The sequence below is a fragment of the Hoplias malabaricus genome, chromosome 8, assembly GCF_029633855.1.
Source record: "Hoplias malabaricus isolate fHopMal1 chromosome 8, fHopMal1.hap1, whole genome shotgun sequence".
NCBI lineage: Eukaryota > Metazoa > Chordata > Actinopteri > Characiformes > Erythrinidae > Hoplias > Hoplias malabaricus.
Window position 1 is genome coordinate 44,559,854 of NC_089807.1, and position 13,822 is coordinate 44,573,675.

General features: G+C 44.5%; 1 protein-coding gene across 1 annotated transcript; it reads right to left on the reverse strand.

The window, feature by feature from the left end:
- Positions 1-72: 72 nt before the first annotated feature.
- foxe1 (forkhead box E1) lies at positions 73-3,616 on the reverse strand. The gene is made up of 2 exons (XM_066679119.1): positions 3,532-3,616; positions 73-3,043 (listed from the first exon to the last, which is right to left on the reverse strand). The coding sequence occupies exon 2, from the start codon at positions 2,843-2,845 to the stop codon at positions 1,799-1,801; it is 1,047 nt and encodes a 348-aa protein (XP_066535216.1). The 5' UTR covers positions 2,846-3,043; positions 3,532-3,616; the 3' UTR covers positions 73-1,798.
- Positions 3,617-13,822: the final 10,206 nt, after the last annotated feature.

The window sequence follows — 13,822 nt, forward strand, 5'->3', positions numbered from 1 at the left end:
CAACTGAAGCGTGTCTGCGATCCGTGGAGATAAATGTAAAAACTCCAGAACGGCCGGTTTGTTTATGCTTTGCTTTTCTAAAGATTGCTTTTCTAAAGATTGCTCTCGGTTTTGAAGATCATTGGCTTGTGACGAATGTCAACGTTCGGAAAGATGAAGGAATCTTTGGAGAATGAAGAGAATCCCTCAAAGACACAAACCACTCGCTTCATTTCACAGGGCACTTTAAAGAACACTTTAATTCTCAAAGTCCTGAGTTTTGTCAGTGAACGTTCAGCATTTCCACCAAAAGCAGAAACATTTAATTTCAGTGAAAAGATTAAAGCACAGTGTAAAAATAAAAGGGCAGTGGAGACGAGGAAGCCTCTTCCTTTTAGTAAAAAAAACAAAAAAACAACCACAGAGACGCATTTAAACACATTTCACAATAAACACCACAGAGGAACAAACGGAACAGAGCCAACTGCGTTTTTTTTTTTTTTTTTGTTTAGTTTTTTTAAGTTGTAGAAGCTTTCATTTCATAAAATCAGAATTAATTAGTGTTTCACTTTGTGGCTGCTTTAATAAATAAGGGCAAATCAAAAGAGTGAATCAGGGGAATATTTAAAAACTATTTCCAATTTCAAAATGTAATTATAGATTTTGTAACAAACACTTCCTTGTGTCTCCATCCTTTACCTCATTTTTAAATTAGAATTCATAAACACCAATGTTTTTACAATGAATTAATTTCTACTAATTACTTTGTTCAAAAAATACACACAAATAAAATACACAGTTTAAAAAATGACGAATTAAAATGTTATATATATTTATTTAAATTCATAATTATAAACAGAAGTGTGTGTGTGTGTATATTTACACTTTTTTTGGTAAAGACTTGGTGAAGTGGCCCGTGTGGAGATCAGAGAGCAGCAGTGTTTGTAGCCATTGTGTTTCATTTGTTTTGTAAATAAAAATAACCATTGGATTAAAATAATAATGTCCTTAATTCTTTAAATGTTGAGGTTCACAACTCATTCTTTTTTGCCACGAGCAGCAAAACACTAATTTCCTTAATCTCCAGAAAATAAACATTTAAAACTCCCTTAAACCACATTCAAATAAAACATATCCATTATTGACCACTAAAAGAAACTCATTGTGCGTTTTCTGTTCAAAATAAACCTTGTGCAAAATAATGTCAATAAATTCTTCAAAATGCAGATTTCAAAAATGTAATCCTTTTTTTTCCCCCTTTATTCTTTTTTTTTTTTTTTTCACCGAATGCTTTAAAGTAATTGTGCCTCTAAGCGAATGGACTCTGAAGAACCTTAACTGCTCCGTTAACGAACACCCTGTGAATTATCTGTGAATCGTTGTCTGAACTGTAACAGAAAGGCATCAGTGATGTTCTTAAAAGATTGTGTCAGATCTGATAAATGCTCAGCTGTAAATATCTTCTGTAAACAAGCTGCAAAAGTCCTTAGACAGTTCTTTAAATCGTTCCATGACGCGACGTAGCGGACGGTTACAGAAAATGTACTTTCAGGATTTCGGGGAGGGGTCGTCTTTCGTTGAGGCGCAGGAAGATGCTGCAGAATGTTCTTAAATAATTCCGATATTTTGAGAACTTTGAGCAGCGCATCACAAGGTTATTTAAGAAAACGACTGTCCTTTGTATTGTTTGTTGTTCATAATTTCAGAAAAACCCTGCTCTGACGGACCTTTGACCATCCGCCTCATCGATAAAATAAAACAGGAAACGGGCACCTTCTCAGGCCGCAGTTTCAGCAGCACGTTCTGAGTTCGTTGTGTTTTAAATCGCAGACACAAACCTGTCCATGCCCGAGGGGTAAGACGGGTGTCTCAGGTATCCCCCGGAATTCCCCGTCACGCAAGTGTTGTTGTATTGGCCGAAAGACCCAAACTGTCCAGGGGAAGATCTGGAGAACGGGTCAGTGACTGAGTCTCCAGTCATTGGGGGCGACCCGGCGGTCCCTAGTCGGCCGTTTGGGACGTAGCTTTGACTATTGCTTTGTGAATAGAGTCCTTGAGTTTGGGAGTAGCTGGGATTGGGATACGTGAAGCTGCTGTGTCCTGAAGAGCTCGTCCTTCTTGGAAGAACCGTGGATCCGTTACAGGTTGGGATCTGGAACCCTTGGGCACCTTCGCTAGGGCTGAAACTTCGGCACGACTGCTGACCTGGAATCTCCGGGCTTTGGGCCAAGCCGCCGTGGGACCCGATGATGGTGTTGATGCTGAAGACTCTGGACTGGGAAGACCCAAAGTTGCAGGAGGAGGGAGGGTAGTAAGCTGAGGAAAGTTGCGTCCCGTAGGGGTTTCCGGGGTAGATCGACCCGGAATACGCCGGGCAAGTGATCTGGACCTGGGAGAAGACGGGAGACTCGTGGACGTAGGAGGAATACGTGGAGAAATCGCAGCGTTTGAAGCGTTTACGGCGTCTCAAGTAGCTCCCGCTTTCGAACATGTCTTCGGCGTTGGGATCGAGAGCCCAGTAGTTGCCCTTCCCGGGTCGCCCCGGTTCCCGAGGGATCTTCACGAAGCAGTCGTTCAGAGTCAGATTGTGGCGAATGGAGTTCTGCCACTTTTTGGAGTTGTCCCGATAGAAGGGGAAGCGCTCCGTGATGAACTTGTAGATGCCGCCGAGGGTCAGCTTGCGATCCGGAGAGCTGCCAATGGCCATGGAGATGAGGGCGATGTAGCTGTAAGGAGGTTTGCCCCTCTGCAAAGGCCTCTTCCGTCTGCGACCTCTCGGGGACTCCACCGTCGGAGCGTCCGAAGCCGGAAGAGTCGTCTGGGGGTCGTTGGATGGAGATTCCTTCTCCACTTTCACCACAGGCATCTTGACGTTTGTTTTTCTGAGAGAGCGAGTGCCAGGGGAAGGTGTGTCTCTGGTCTTGTAGCTTTGTGTTGGGGAGCTGTGACAATTCACTTTCACTTTGAACAGAGTTTGAAGGCCGGGGAGACTTTAGAAATGAATGTTTACTCAGATCCCCACGTTTTATTTGGAAACAAAGCCTTCCAGTGCACGGATCTTCATCTGGAACAGAAAGAAAAATCACACGATCAGCTTCTGTTTAAATTCTTTACATCGAGGCAGAGCACTGTACAACTACAAAGCTTTGAAAAGTGTAAATATGCAGCAAAGAAAGTAAAATAAATCAAGGACAATGAAACCTCAGGACACTTGAAGACAGAGAGAGATTAATAAATCACTGCATAAAGCTCATTAAAAAAGTAAACGCAGTGAAACCGGAACCAGAACAAAGATCACAACCTCATATCTCCCCAAAAAACTAAATGTACAAGAGATGAAAAAACCTCATTTAACTTCCCGGGCCTGTCCCTGCGGTCAGGTTTAATTCTTACTCATTTCGGGTCGATTCTACAGCTCTGTCCCGCTGTAAACGTAGACACTGCAGCTTTTAATTCATGCAAAAGAACTAAAAACGTACAAGATCCCAGTTTTAAAATGTGGTTCTGAGAGAGGAGCGAGTATTTAACGAGCTGTAAAGGTGATACACTTACGGTTCTGCGTCTGGAAGGAGCTTCTGTCTAATCCCGTCTCGCCCGACCGGTCCGGTCCAGAGGCAGAGTCCCTGCTCGACTCTCAAGAGATGACTGAGCTTCAGTGAGTGACACAAGCCTCTTACCTGTGCACCGAAGCACCTGAGGAGTGTTAGGCCACGCCCCCCTCTTCACTGTGTCATGTGACACCCTGCCTCAGACCTCGAGGACTGTTCACAGTGGGTACGTTTGGACACATCTGCTCAAGTCTACGTCTTTTTATAGATTTATGAGGATCATCCTGTTGAGACACATCTTTAAAACAGTTACTGTTTATTTGAAGAGTTTAAGGAGGATTTATTTTTCAAAATTCCTTCATAATTCAGTGTGCGATCCTTAAACACAGATCTTAGAGAAACCTGAGGACTCTATAGATCTTTATCCAGTGTCTGTTTAAAGGGCTCTGTATGGAGTGATTAAGACATTGGAGAAAAGTGGACATGTCCCTCACAGCGTCCTGTACGTCCCTCTCCACCACCCCCTTCTTCAAACTACGGTCCGACACCAGCCCTGTGTCCCCCACCGTCCACTATCCTCACTTTCTGTGAGGGGCTTTTAGAGGAGGACGTCTGCTTCCATTCACCTTCACTGTCCACTGTCCCCCACCGTCTACTGTCCTCACTTTCTGTGAGGGGCTTTTAGAGGAGGACGTATGGTTCCTTTTAGTAAATAATAATAATAGTAATGTTTTTATTAATGCGCAAAATCTGTGTCATCTTTTATTTTCACTTTAGAAAAACAACAGGAGCGAATGTTTGTTTTCAGACGAGAACTGGACCCGTGTCGCAGCTGAAAGTGTTTCACACTGAGTTTCATTAAACAAAAGAATTCACATCTAAATAAAGATAAAATAAACTGTGAATTAAAGAACATTAAAGAGCTGAAGAAAGTAATGGTTCGTTTTTTTTGATTGTATTTGCTTTTATTAATTTACATTTCATTGTTCTTTAAAGTTTATATTTGTTTTTCTATGACTTATTAATTTTAATAAATGATATAACGTTGTTATTAATGGTTTTATTTTCTCTTTGTGCTTCAGGTGTTGAGACAGAAGAATTTAAAGTAGAATGTTGAATTAAAAACGTCAGGTTTGTTCAGGGACTGTTTTGTGTGGAACGGTGGAACGCTGTTCTCTTCTCTCTCTCTTCCTCTGGGTGTGTGCTGCGGTGATGTGCTTTAGTTTGGGTCCTGTTTAATGTGGTATTTAATGTCGTGGACTGTTTTGGACCGAGAACGAGACCGGGGCGTGGGTTCGACTGGATGCTGTTTACGGTTGTGTTTTTATTGTGAATGATATTTAAGGTGGTATTTAAAGTGGTGGTGGTTATTTATTTACTGTGGGCTCTGTTTAAGGTGGCAGTGTTAGTTTGTTATGGGTTTACGGTGAGATTTAAGGTGGCGCTGGTCAGTGGAATTCCTCTGCAGTCGCTGTAGTCTTTGAGTAAACACTGAGCCGTGTCCTGTGGAGTGTGTTTCTCAGGAGTTCAGTGGAGCAGTGCAATGGAGCAGTGCAGTGTGTGTGTGTGTGTGAGGGCTCTCTCTTGTTTAACAGCAGTGTGTTGACAGGTTGGATCTCCAGGCCGCAGCAGCATGGCGTTCCTCACCTGCACAGACAGGAACCCTCCAGAAACGGTCAGAAAACCAAGGTCTCACTGACCAACAGAGAACGAGCTTAGAGTCACTTTAAACCCCTCGGGCAGACCTTTCTTACTGAGCATGATGTGTACACACACACACACACACACACACACATCAGCCACAAGATTAAAACCACTGATATGTGACCTGAACGACATGCACCTCGGGCTCTAGGACCCTGACGCCGGTCACCGTTCATCCTTCCTCTGACCACTTGTGTCCGTTACTGACCGCTGTTCACTGGGAAACACCTGGCAGTGGTTTTAATCTTGTGGCTCATTAAAGGCTGTTGTTGTTTAGACGTTGTTCCTTTAACATCAGCTCCAGCGTAAAGCTCCGAACTCGGACACAGGGGGATTATGTAAACAAGGAGATTGTTATCACTGGACATGCAAAGAGTGATCTGCACTCGTTCACCAGAGAGAGACACAGAGATAGAGAGAGAGAGATGGAGTTGAGTAGGTCACGGGGTCAGTCCAGTGATGCTGTTTTTTATTAATAACCCCAGTATATTTATTCTTTATGAAGTTTAATACATTTGTTTCTTTGTTGTTCCCTGTAATAACCACAGCACTGTGCACAGGTCTCAGACTCCGAACAGGTTTATTATTGAGTGAGGGATCTCAGTGAGTGTGTAATCACAGTAAACACACAAACACAGTAAAAGTGAATTGTTTTTATCTGAAAAGTAGACGCTGTGCTGTGAGCGAGTGAAGAACAGTGTGTTTCCAGATGTTTCTCTGATCGTATGCAGCACACTTCATTTAACACAGTGGAGTATTTATTATCCTCTGACACTAGGCACAGGACGATCACCTCAAATAACACACACACACTCTGTCACACTCACTGGAATAAAGGCGTTTAATCACCTGAAATTAGTAAATTTATTCAGAAAACCTAAACAAAATAAAACCCTAATATCAGAATAAACCGAGCCCCGTTATTTGTGCGTGTGTGTGTGTGAGTGTGTGTGCGTGCACTGAGTTACTCATGCTCTGTGGTTTATTAATAGAAGGTTGATACACAGAGTGTCTGTGATTCAGAGAGTGAGAGACTTCTGTCTTTGACTGGGAGCCTTTGTCCAGTTCTGTGTGGCGCTGACGTTCTGATCTGTCTTTGGACGCAGTGTTTTTATCCTGGAGTTCTGACCCGAGCTCTAATCACTGCCCTTCAGTGGACACTCCTTCCACTCGTCCTCAGCCTCCAATCAACGCTCCTCCTGTCCCCTCCCGTCTCCTCATGTCCCCTCCCGTCTCCTCATGTCTCCTCATGTCCCCTCCTGTCCCCTCCTGTCTCCTCATGTCCCCTCCTGTCTCCTCCTGTCTCCTCCTGTCCTCTCATGTCTCCTCCTGTCCTCATGTCTCCTCATGTCCCCTCCTGTCCTCTCCTGTCTCCTCATGTCCCCTCCTGTCTCCTCCTGTCCTCTCCTGTCTCCTCATGTCCTCTCCTGTCTCTTTCAAAACTTACTTGTGTTTGCTTTAAATTAAAATATAAGTACTGAAAGAATTAAGCCCAGTTTTGGTGCTAACTTCTAGTCAGACTCAAGATTAACTTAAAAGGATTAACTTTAGACTCTAGATTAATGCCACACTGGAGCGAGACTCTGGACTTAGAGTTAGACTCTAGTCTGAACCTGGGCTTGATTTAGCCTGGGATTAACTGAGGAAAGAGCTGTAGATGGATGTTAGATACTTATCTGATCCTTGTTTATGTCACGCTCCGCTGCGGTGCTGAGTGATCAGATCAGATCAGACTGGGATTAAACCCGATTTAGTTGAAGCTCTTTAATCATCTTCAGTTGGGGATTAAGGGATTAGAGATGATTAATTCTGACGGGGACGGTTCTGATGAGGTGGGTTTCCTCGGTTTGTTCAAGTCCCAACCCTCCATCGCCTTCAGACTCCACACACTCAGCTCCCTATAGTTAGATCTGTGGAACAGTGGAACTGTGTTCTCTGGAGTGATGGAGTTCCTCTGGTGTGTGGAACAGTGGAACTGTGTTCTCTGGAGTGATGGAGTTCCTCTGGTGTGTGGAACAGTGGAACTGTGTTCTCTGGAGTGATGGGGTTCCTCTGGTGTGTGGAACAGTGGAACTGTGTTCTCTGGAGTGATGGAGTTCCTCTGGTGTGTGGAACAGTGGAACTGTGTTCTCTGGAGTGATGGAGTTCCTCTGGTGTGTGGAACAGTGGAACTGTGTTCTCTGGAGTGATGGGGTTCCTCTGGTGTGTGGAACAGTGGAACTGTGTTCTCTGGAGTGATGGAGTTCCTCTGGTGTGTGGAACAGTGGAACTGTGTTCTCTGGAGTGATGGGGTTCCTCTGGTGTGTGGAACAGTGGAACTGTGTTCTCTGGAGTGATGGGGTTCCTCTGGTGTGTGGAACAGTGGAACTGTGTTCTCTGGAGTGATGGGGTTCCTCTGGTGTGTGGAACAGTGGAACTGTGTTCTCTGGAGTGATGGGGTTCCTCTGGTGTGTGGAACAGTGGAACTGTGTTCTCTGGAGTGATGGAGTTCCTCTGGTGTGTGGAACAGTGGAACTGTGTTCTCTGGAGTGATGGAGTTCCTCTGGTGTGTGGAACAGTGGAACTGTGTTCTCTGGAGTGATGGAGTTCCTCTGGTGTGTGGAACAGTGGAACTGTGTTCTCTGGAGTGATGGAGTTCCTCTGGTGTGTGGAACAGTGGAACTGTGTTCTCTGGAGTGATGGAGTTCCTCTGGTGTGTGGAACAGTGGAACTGTGTTCTCTGGAGTGATGGAGTTCCTCTGGTGTGTGGAACAGTGGAACTGTGTTCTCTGGAGTGATGGGGTTCCTCTGGTGTGTGGAACAGTGGAACTGTGTTCTCTGGAGTGATGGGGTTCCTCTGGTGTGTGGAACAGTGGAACTGTGTTCTCTGGAGTGATGGGGTTCCTCTGGTGTGTGGAACAGTGGAACTGTGTTCTCTGGAGTGATGGGGTTCCTCTGGTGTGTGGAACAGTGGAACTGTGTTCTCTGGTGTGTGGAACTCTCTCTCTCTCTCTCTCTCTCTCTCTCTCTCTCTCTCTCTCTCCCTCCCTGTGTGTGTGTTCTCCCCCTCAGTGCTAATGCAAACTGCAGTCCTGGTTGAGTGGCTCTGGTCTTGGGGCAGTTTACATAACTGCAGTAGTGTGATACACTAACGTTCACACACACACACACCTGCCAGCAATGGTGTCACCACTGGCCACCGTGTTTGTGTGTGTGTGTGTATTTCACCTTTGAGTCACTATCTGCTTGTGTATGTGTGTTTAATAAGTTTATGTCACATTGTTTACACTTGTGTCCATCTACATTATTACACACTGAGTGGAGGATATGGGAGAGTGTGAGGGAGAGTGTGTGTGTGACGGAGAGGGTGAGGTCGTGTGTGTGTGGGTGAGGGAGAGTGTGAAGGTGTGTGTGTGAGGGAGAGTGTGAGGGTGAAGGAGAGTGTATTGTATGTATTGTGTGTGTGTGTGTGTATTGTATGTATTGTGTTTGTGTGTATTGTATGTATTGTGTGTGTGTTTGTATTGTATGTATTTTGTGTGTATTGTATGTATTGTGTGTATGTATTGTTTGTGTGTGTGTGTGTATTGTATGTATTGTGTGTGTGTATTGTATGTATTGTGTTTGTGTGTGTGTATTGTATGTATTGTTTGTGTGTGTGTGTGTGTATTGTATGTATTATGTGTGTGTGTATTGTATGTATTGTTTGTGTGTGTGTGTATTGTATGTATTGTTTGTGTGTGTGTGTATTGTATGTATTGTTTGTGTGTGTGTATTGTATGTATTGTTTGTGTGTGTGTGTATTGTATGTATTGTGTTTGTGTGTGTATTGTATGTATTATGTGTGTGTGTATTATATGTATTGTGTGTGTGTATTGTATGTATTGTTTGTGTGTGTGTGTATTGTATGTATTATGTGTGTGTGTATTATATGTATTGTGTGTGTGTGTATTGTATGTATTGTTTGTGTGTGTGTGTATTGTATGTATTGTGTTTGTGTGTATTGTATGTATTGTGTGTGTGTGTGTTTGTATTGTGTGTATTTTGTATGTATTGTGTTTGTGTGTGTATTGTATGTATTGTGTGTGTGTGTGTTTGTATGTATTGTATGTATTGTGTGTGTGTGTGTGTATTGTATGTATTGTGTGTGTGTGTGTTTGTGTGTATTGTATGTATTGTGTGTGTGTGTGTGTGTGTTTGTATGTATTATGTGTGTGTGTATTGTATGTATTGTTTGTGTGTGTGTGTATTGTATGTATTGTATGTATTGTGTGTGTGTGTGTGTTTGTGTGTATTGAGTGTGTTTTGCTGGAGTTTCCCTCACTCACCCCCAGAATAAGTGAATTATTGTAAAGCCCCCGCCCCCGTTTCTCGCCGTCTGCTCCTGAAAGGGTCTGAGAGGAGCGAGAGATTCTCTCTGTTCTCCTTCATTAGTAAAGACTCGTCTGCTCTCGTATCTGACAGACGTTAAATCTCTCTTTTCTCTTCTGGATGAACGAGTGATTATGTTTAATAACCACACACTCAGGAGAGAACAGTCGCACAAAACAAAGAACAGCGTCTAAGACCTGGAGGATGCTTTAACAAGAGACTGGGTCCGTTAGTGAGGGAGTGTGTGAGTGAGTGTGTGTGTGTGTGTGAAGCTCTGTGCAGTGTGTGTGTGAGTGACTGGGTGAGTGTGTGATGCTCTGTGCAGTGGGTGTGTACTTGCCTTGTTCCCAATGATGCTGCAGAGGCTTGGAACTCACCGCAGCCCTGAACTCAGCGCAGCCCTGAACAGGATGAAGTGCTTACAGCAGATGAATGAATGAAATACGTATGTGTGCTGAGTAGCTGCTGAGTGTTTGAGCTGTGAAATGCACGGACCAATGCAGAGGGGCTGAGGTGAGCAAATGTCGCTTGTCTGGACTCTGGGGGAAAAAACAGTTCCTGTGACCCGTGAAATTTCAGGTCTGAACACATTCTTCTGACTCTGTTCATCCAGCGTTCCTCTGTTTTACACAATATCTGCTGGAATTATCGCATTAGTGTAAACACGCAGAGTGTGTGTATGTATGTGTGTGTGTGTGGTGCCCCCATCCCCCTACAAATAAGTTATTGTCATTGTGAAGGTACTTGGAGGCGAGACCTTATCTAACAGTAGAATGAGTTCAGCATACCAAGAAAAGGGTGCAGTGTATCCATGGAAACACATGTAGAATAACCATGGAAACAGTGTAATGCAACAATGGAAACGAGTGGGGTGTTACCATGGAAACGGTGTAATGCAACAATGGAAACAAGTGTGGTGTTACCAAGGAAACAAATGTAGACCTTCTGTAACTATGAATAACAGGTGTAATTAGTGAAGAGTAACCATGGAAACAACTGTAGCCAATGAGTGAACCACATGCCTGTAAATGGGTGTGGTATATTCACTGAATACTGTCTGTGAGGAGTGTGGTGTGTTCTCCCTGTGTCTGCGCGGGTTTCCTCCGGGTGACTGTCTGTGAGGAGTGTGGTGTGTTCTCTCTGTGTCTGAGTGGGTTTCCTCCGGGTGACTGTCTGTGAGGAGTGTGGTGTGTTCTCCCTGTGTCTGCGTGGGTTTCCTCTGTGTGCTTCACGCTCCAAACACACACACACACACATTGGTAGATGGAATGAGTGAAACTATTCACAGGTAAGTGTTTGTGTGTGTGTGTGTGTGTGTGAATGACTGAGTGAGTGAATTAATGATGAATTATTAATTAATAATTCATCTGAAGATGAATGAATTAATGCTGTATTTTCAGTAAAAGTAGCATGTTTATGAAGGAGATTTTTATGTCCATTGTTTTTATAAAGTGCCGTTTGCAGGAGGTGAATCTGACTCCTCTGTGGTCCCTGAATAAAGTGGTTTATTCTCCACAGAGTGGATCCCTCACAGGGGGCGGCCATGTTTAAAATTCTCTGATCCATGCAGTCCACTAGGGGTCAGTGTGACTGAGGCGTCATGAGAGTGTTTTTTACTAATAACCGCGTCCTGTGGTAAGTGTTTGTTGATGTGACAGGTTCAGGATGTTCGATGTTGACACAGTGATCTTTATTACACTGTAATTACTGTCATTCTACAAGAGGGAGCTCTCTGCCAAAGCAGTGAGTGTTTATTGTTTTATCCCTGAGCTGCTTTGAGGAGACAGAGAAGGCTCTGAGACAGAGCTGGTCTCAGGGAGAAAGAGAGAGAAGTCTGAGAGCCGGGAGCGAGAGCGATGAAGAGGGCTGTGACGGAGAATAAGGGCAGAGACGAGAGCAGACAGAGAGAGAGCTCAGGAGGGAGACATGCAGAGACTCGCTCCGACTCAGTTCCATGAGAACAGGTAATCCAGCGGTGGCAGTGATTGAGGAGAAACAAATCTCACTCTTAGAGACGCACAGGTGCCACAGAGCAGGATTTGGGTTTGTATTTTACTCTCAAACACCAACCGTTCGCCCTGAATCTGTTCCAGATTTACACCGACACTGCTGAGGGCAACTGGGGCAATCACCCCCCCCCCACCACCACCACAACCCCCACCCCACCCCCAGACTATGATCTCACTGCTCAAACGTGGCTCTTCTAAGGCTTCGGAGACTTAAAGAACCAGTTGTTATTTTATCAAAAAACAAAAAATATTTTACATAGTTCTCTACACAGTGCAACACAGGAGACTTAAATGAACCAGATTATGCTCCAGAGAGTGGGTCCCCCAAATGGGGATGGCCTGGTTTAGAATAATCATACCTCCTGGCCACTAGGTGTCAATGTAAAGCCAAGAATAACCAGTGGAATTATTTCCCTGACTTTCCCTGTTTAAGCAACACTAGGTAAGATTCTGTGTCTTTGCTCCTGGGCGCCCCCTACAGTATGTAATTCACTTATTCATCACTGTTCTGAAACTAGGGGGAGGGAGTGGGTTTGATCTCCTATCTACCTCTGAAAGCTACATAGTGCAGTTTCTGCAGTGATGAGCTCTGAGTAGCAGTGACAGAGGCTCTATTCTCTCTGTTACAGCATCACAGTGAATTTGAAGCTGGAATATTAAGCTAAAATAATACCCACCATTACTTTAAACAGTGTGAGACAAGAATGAGACGCTTGATCAGGTTGTGTCCCGTGGGTTGTGAGCACTGGTGAGAAACGGTGGAGCTCTGTCTTTAGTTCAGATGCAGATAAACAGGAGGGTTATTATCTCAGCACTGAGCCCAGAGTGAGATGCTACTGAGATCTCCACTCAGACTCAGGAGGAGACACGGGAGACATTACTGGACTCTTTCTTTTAAGAGAAACATCTGAGCAGCAAGACACACAAGCCACAGTCTCCACTGTCTCTCCGTCTGAGATTCGCATCACTGTAAAAACTCCACATCTGCATTTACAGCCCATTATATTCTTCTCTGGAATCACGACTAAATCTAAACTTTGAAAACGACTGATCGACTCTGAGCCACAGCGATTTACAAAGTTTTATTGTGTGGTGTGTAGCTGTAATTCAGAATTTAAACATTCTCCTTCTCTTCTGTCATTTGTTGTATATCTGTGTGTCGTATTAAAATCACATCCTCATTTTTTACTCAACAAAAGTACACTCAGAAACAGTGTCACTGCGCTCCGTTCCCGACTCTGACACTGCCTCCATCTGTAACTGGTCTAAACCCACACTCACATGGACTTTAGAACACAGTACTGTCCCCAAGAACAGAACAAACCCATCACAGTCTTCTGCAGCTTTTTCCTGATGGAGCTCAGAACCAACGCAGCGCCCAATAAACTCTTCACTCTCCACACGGCTTCAGTCTTAGGTTCTTTTCTGTTGAAGACTTTAATACGACACTGTTACAGTAAACACACAGGCGCACACACACACACACAGAGTACCGCTGTAACCCGTATTGATAAGTGTGATATATAATGAGGTGTGTATATGTTTCTGCGCGGATCGGTGTGAGTTCCAGCCGCTGACGTGAAGCACTAATCCCCCACAGCGCAGCCTTTATTCTCTCAGACGCTTTTACATGGAACTCTCACAACACTCCAGTAAATGTGAGTTAGTGAGAGACAGAGTGCTGACTGACAACCAGAACACACACACACAAAGTAGTGTGTACCTCTTTTTCTGGGGTGTTTCTATAAGCTCTGCTTCATCCTATTCAGGGTCACAATCACCCAGTCACTCATGCACTCACCCAGTCACTCACACAATCAAACTGTCACTCACACACTCGCCCTGTCACTCTCACTCACACACTCACCCAGTCACTCACACACTCGCCCTGTCACTCACACAATCACCCAGTCACTCTCACTCACCCAGTCACTCACACAATCAAACTGTCACTCACACACTCGCCCTGTCACTCTCACTCACCCAGTCACTCACACACTCACCCAGTCACTCACACACTCACCCAGTCACTCACACACTCGCCCTGTCACTCTCACTCACCCAGTCACTCACACACTCACCCAGTCACTCACACACTCGCCCTGTCACTCACACAATCACCCAGTCACTCTCACTCACCCTGTCACTCACACACTCACCCAGTCACTCACACACTCACCCAGTCACTCACACACTCGCCCTGTCACTCACACAATCACCCAGTCACTCTCA